Source organism: Poromitra crassiceps, assembly GCF_964638095.1.
Source record: "Poromitra crassiceps genome assembly, contig: HAP1_SCAFFOLD_708, whole genome shotgun sequence".
NCBI classification, from domain to species: Eukaryota; Metazoa; Chordata; class Actinopteri; order Beryciformes; family Melamphaidae; genus Poromitra; species Poromitra crassiceps.
Window position 1 is genome coordinate 37,501 of NW_028151700.1, and position 6,051 is coordinate 43,551.

A 6,051-nucleotide genomic window follows, 5' to 3' on the forward strand; every position below is an offset into this window, starting at 1 on the left:
CACACACACACACACACACACACACACATCCATCCACCCTCAGCAGCACCACCCTCAGCAGCCTCACCTGGGTAGGGGTTTGGTGGGCCCGCTGGAGACCCCCTCGTCCTGTTTGAGGGTCTTCTCGTAGGGGACGCTCTTCTCCATGGTGGGCTCGGAGCTGTAGGAGCGAGCACCCGTCCTGCACAGCGGGGAGAGAGGGGGCCGCACTGCCGACACCACCCTCCACACTGCACTCCCTAGGAAGGCCATGGCCCCTGGAGACCACGTAGACACAGAAACAGAATCTCTGTGTATACCTGTGTGCGTATATGTGTATCATAATGCGTATCATTTTTATATTGTAGGGCAACAAAGTAACAAGAAAAAAAAGACAATGGAATTTGATTTTTTTTTTTTTGCATAATTTTGTCTAAATATTGTTCCAGAGGCCTTGTTATGCCTCCAACTGAATGTATTGATAAAGAACAGATAGACCGACAGCAGGCCGCAATCTTTAGAAATGCTAAGCTTGACAACATCTATGGTTGTAAGGTGAGTAAGATAAGCTGCTAACCAAAACCTAACCTGAAAAGTGACTTAAGCTTAACAATGAAACAGCCTTAAGGCAGACAACCTCAGGTACAACTCAACCAACCAAATCCCAGACATTTGGCTCATTCAAGTTTATTTATTTATCTAGCCCGTATAATCACAAGCATTATGTCTCTGAGGTCTTTACAGAGAATCTGTCGAGCTAGATCAGCTTAGTGGCCAAAACATTTGTGTTGCCCAAGATGACAGAGTCAGGTAAGTAATAAAAAATAGAGTCCGCTCACAGGCAGCTGCTCCCAAATATTGAATCGAGACCACAAAAAGTGTGACGTTTCGGTCAAAGCCCTTCCTCAGACATTATTACTTACTTGCACTTCGGTCCTGCACCTGGTTTTAACCCTTCACTGGATATGCGTGCCTTTTTGTACTTTTGACAGACAGATAAAACATCATTGTGACTGACTAGTCCTTCAACTGCAGGGCAGGCCCCGGGCTCAAGTCAGCAAACATCTGCAATGCTCAATCTTGACTTGGTAAGCTCCTAGTCTACTCTGCAGCTGACCAAAGCACAGCGCTGAGAGTAGGCACACGCGCATCACACCAAGTGCCGTGAGGGGCACCATCCCAGGCAAGAATGATACCACGGCGCAAACGGACAGTTTGACAGTTGCGGGATGCCCTGCAGTTTGGTCACAATTCCCCTCCTAAAATGAACTATCCTCATGGACAATTTGGCATTCCGTTTTGAACTGGCCATGCCATGGTGGTGCCCTTAAAAGAAGCTTATGGATCTCCTCGTTTAAAACGACATGTGATGCAGTGAATAACAAACTGACGTTTCCCTCATATCAGTCATTATCGTAGCAGTAGCCTGCACGAGGCGTTTAGGGAGCATGGTAAATAGCAGAGTCATTATCGTAGCAGTAGCCTGCACGAGGCGTTTAGGGAGCATGGTAAATAGCAGAGTCATTATCGTAGCAGTAGCCTGCACGAGGCGTTTAGGGAGCATGGTAAATAGCAGAGTCATTATCGTAGCAGTAGCCTGCACGAGGCGTTTAGGGAGCATGGTAAATAGCAGAGTCATTATCGTAGCAGTAGCCTGCACGAGGCGTTTAGGGAGCATGGTAAATAGCAGAGTCATTATCGTAGCAGTAGCCTGCACGAGGCGTTTAGGGAGCATGGTAAATCAAATCAGTCATTATCGTAGCAGTAGCCTGCACGAGGCGTTTAGGGAGCATGGTAAATAGCAGAGTCATTATCGTAGCAGTAGCCTGCACGAGGCGTTTAGGGAGCATGGTAAATAGCAGAGTCATTATCGTAGCAGTAGCCTGCACGAGGCGTTTAGGGAGCATGGTAAATAGCAGAGTCATTATCGTAGCAGTAGCCTGCACGAGGCGTTTAGGGAGCATGGTAAATAGCAGAGTCATTATCGTAGCAGTAACCTGCACGAGGCGTTTAGGGAGCATGGTAAATAGCAGACCAGTCATTATCGTAGCAGTAGCCTGCACGAGGCGTTTAGGGAGCGTGGTAAATAGCATTATCGTAGCAGTAGCCTGCACGAGGCGTTTAGGGAGCATGGTAAATAGCAGAGTCATTATCGTAGCAGTAGCCTGCACGAGGCGTTTAGGGAGCGTGGTAAATAGCATTATCGTAGCAGTAGCCTGCACGAGGCGTTTAGGGAGCATGGTAAATAGCAGAGTCATTATCGTAGCAGTAGCCTGCACGAGGCGTTTAGGGAGCATGGTAAATAGCAGAGTCATTATCGTAGCAGTAGCCTGCACGAGGCGTTTAGGGAGCATGGTAAATAGCATTATCGTAGCAGTAGCCTGCACGAGGCGTTTAGGGAGCATGGTAAATAGCATTATCGTAGCAGTAGCCTGCACGAGGCGTTTAGGGAGCATGGTAAATAGCAGAGTCATTATCGTAGCAGTAGCCTGCACGAGGCGTTTAGGGAGCGTGGTAAATAGCAGACGTAGCAGTAGCCTGCACGAGGCGTTTAGGGAGCATGGTAAATAGCAGAGTCATTATCGTAGCAGTAGCCTGCACGAGGCGTTTAGGGAGCATGGTAAATATCAGTCATTATCGTAGCAGTAGCCTGCACGAGGCGTTTAGGGAGCATGGTAAATAGCAGAGTCATTATCGTAGCAGTAGCCTGCACGAGGCGTTTAGGGAGCATGGTAAATATCAGTCATTATCGTAGCAGTAGCCTGCACGAGGCGTTTAGGGAGCATGGTAAATAGCAGAGTCATTATCGTAGCAGTAGCCTGCACGAGGCGTTTAGGGAGCATGGTAAATAGCAGAGTCATTATCGTAGCAGTAGCCTGCACGAGGCGTTTAGGGAGCATGGTAAATCAAATCAGTCATTATCGTAGCAGTAGCCTGCAGGAGGCGTTTAGGGAGCATGGTAAATAGCAGACGCTGTGAGGCCTTTAGGGGACATCTGTAATTTGTAGCAACAGAAAATAATCTGCTGGGTTACATTATCGTGTGTTACTGGACATGAAATTAACTTTGCACACTGAGCACATCTAACAGTTGTGCTGTATCACACTGCACCACTTCATTTCTCTATTAGAATATTTATTTTGTTGAGGAAAAGGGACTGAAACAATGATTTTAAGAAGATTTGGGCCTTTCTTTATGGTTCTATAGTGTGATATACTACATGTATTTCATAGTTCTGTTTTCTATTTGTAATGTAACATTGATAATGCAAATATATTTCTTCAGTTTAAAAAATATTGCATTTGTGTGTTTTTCTTGAGAGGAGGGGGGCACCACATACAGTAGCAATTAGCGCTTAGGGCACCCACATGGCCAGTATCAGCTATTATCATTTAAATGCTTAATAGTTATACAAGCTCTGTCATGTTCAAAGCATTATGTAACTCCTCTGGGTACAAATCACTCCATAGGTTGAAACACTCTCACGGTCACATGGTGCTACAGTGTAGTGACTCTAACCCTTTTTCATATCCAGGACTCCTCAGTTACTCCACATTATAGTGACCCCCATTTGATGAGATTGTGTCTCTCATGCGCAAATCTGACAATATTTTAGATATGATTTTGTCCAGAACTCCATGCCTATATATCTGCATTGTAGATATATACTGTAACAGTGAAATTAGGATCAAACCAATCATTCTTCTCATCTACATTCTCTAATTGTGATAACCGAAATAATATTGAAGTTACCAATTCATCAATTTACTGGGGGGACCCCCTGGGGGGGGGGGGGGTGTCCTTGAGCCGGGTCAAGGACCCCTGGTAGACCCCGCCCCCCAGGTTGAGAACCACTGCTAATAGTGAGCAGCGGGTTCAAAGTTCAAACTAAACCAAGATCAAGTTCTGCCAGCAAACTGGACAGTGGCCAGTAGTAGTAGTAAAAAGGCTCTTCTAGCAAATATTGAAGAAAATAGTCAGCTTATGATATGAACATGCAGTTGGAATGGAGCTGAGAAACATAGTAGCCTAGCTACTAAGAAAAGAGCATTATTTTCAGCAGGGCAAACGCCCTTATTAATTAATGAACATAGTTATGAATGGAGCAGATTCGATCGAGAAAAAAGTAAACAACACCCCCTTTTATCTTGACCCCAAATGTTTTGTAGGCAAACATGTCAAGAAAGCGTGTAGCGCCCTTTCGTCACTCTTCCGGCTATAAGTATGAATTATTATTATTAATTATTAATTATTATATCGCCGGAAGAGTCACGAAAGGGGCTAGAAAGCGTGCAGTTGTGCAGAAACTCTGAAACCGGCTATAACGTACTGCAAAGCAGAACAGCTGTGGCCTGCTTGTTTCTTGTGTCGAATCAGTCGTTATTATTGTGCATTTAATGTGAGAATAAACAACTCGTTACAAATGCGAACACGTGTAACATCCATAGCGTTACATGCATGCTAGCAGGGAGGCACGCCACATCAAAACACACACAACCCGAGCAGAGCAGAAGCATAACGTGGCACAACGCTGCATGTGTTCTGACCCGGTTCTGACGCATATGGCGAACACTTTTCTCATTGGTATCAAAATCCTCCCAACCTGCATCAACAACCGAACTTGACTGCACATTCTCGCTAGTTTCCGACAGGTGTCATGCAGAGTTTTGCACCCCCGCCGAGAATTGCACCCCCACCATATGTTGGGGCTGTTTTAACTTAAAAACAGGGATGCAAATCTCGCCAGGTACAAACCGCCGAGATGTGCACCCCCCTCCATAAAGCCAGGAGAGATCCCCGGGTCTCGAGGTGCTCTGTACCCGGATTTTAAGCACCAAAGTCGGCTTCCATGAGCCAGAAGAGAGCCCCGAAGCATGGAAGTCACCTCCACGCGGATCTAATGCATCAAAGTCGGTCTCCATGAGCCAGGACAGACCCCCTGGCTTGGAGATCACGTCTACCGACAATTATATCATTTTAAACAGTTAAGTTTCCGTATAAATCATTACAATATGCTCCCGGAAGGTGGGGATGCAATTCTCGGCGGGGGTGCAAAACTCGGCATGACACCTCCGGCCACACGCATACTAACAACTTACAGTCCTCCTCGGTTCTGCCTGCTTGAAGAAGACTGTCGCGGAAAATGCAGGCTAAACGCGATATATTTACAAGAAGTAAGACTTACTTTATGGAAGGAGGGGATGAAAGCCACTGGGAAATGGCCGAGTAGTCGACTAGTTTGCTGCCGGAGAGAGACGCTTCAAAGTGGGGCAGAAAGCTGCAGTCCAGTCGCTGTCATGCGCTGCTGCAACCACACTTCACTGAGTCTCTCCTTACAGTCTGCAGCCAGGCATGGGAGGAGGTAACTGATTACATGTAATCAGATTACTGGCTTCACTGTAATCAGGTTACAAAAATGTCCTGTAATCCCTTACTACAGTGACAGGGGGGGGAAATGTAATCAAGATTACAGTTGCATTTATTTAAAGATTGGGATTACTAGCAGCATTATAATTGAAAATACATGATGTATATTCTATTTATTGAGCTATATTTATCCAAGTGGCTGTGCACTGTATATAATAACTCTTCTTATTATCTAGCCTACTTATATGTTTGATGTTATATAGTGTGAAAAGAAGAAGTAAAAAACTTGGGAGAAAAAACATTAACCAGTGCACCCAGAAAATAAATGACTAGAAACCAGATAATATCCACTAATCCAACAATATAAATATAATTATTGTGTTGTTATTATTAAGGAGAAACCGGTGACAATAGATAGATTGGCTGAAAACCAACACATGGGGTCTGAAATGAGGATTACAGAGAGTTTTTTGGAAATATGTTCAAAGGTAATCCAGAAGTAATGGAGAAAAAATCTGTTATATTACTTTTATATTGTGATACTTGGAGTATGTTACTGATTACTTTTTAACAGGTAACTAGTAATTGTATTGGATTACATTTTTAAAGTAACTTTCCCAACCCTGAGTAGGTCACAACCTGTCCAGACCGGAGGGACCCCACGTGGAGGACAACTACTACCAGAGATAATTAACAGTAGTAATG

The 6,051-nt window shown here is 44.8% G+C and overlaps 1 protein-coding gene across 1 annotated transcript in view; it reads right to left on the reverse strand.

Moving 5' to 3' along the window:
* The window catches only part of LOC310771497 (sarcosine dehydrogenase, mitochondrial-like), a gene marked incomplete at its 3' end in the record, with an annotated part of 31,195 nt that extends 25,942 nt beyond the window's left edge, over positions 1 to 5,253 (reverse strand). The window contains exons 1-2 of the mRNA XM_083664096.1: positions 5,165 to 5,253; positions 68 to 257 (exon numbers count right to left, since the gene is read on the reverse strand). Of these exons, the coding sequence (XP_083520222.1) occupies positions 68 to 252 (185 nt within the window). The remainder of the gene's footprint in view (positions 1 to 67; positions 258 to 5,164) is intronic.
* Between the last annotated feature and the right edge of the window lie 798 nt (positions 5,254 to 6,051).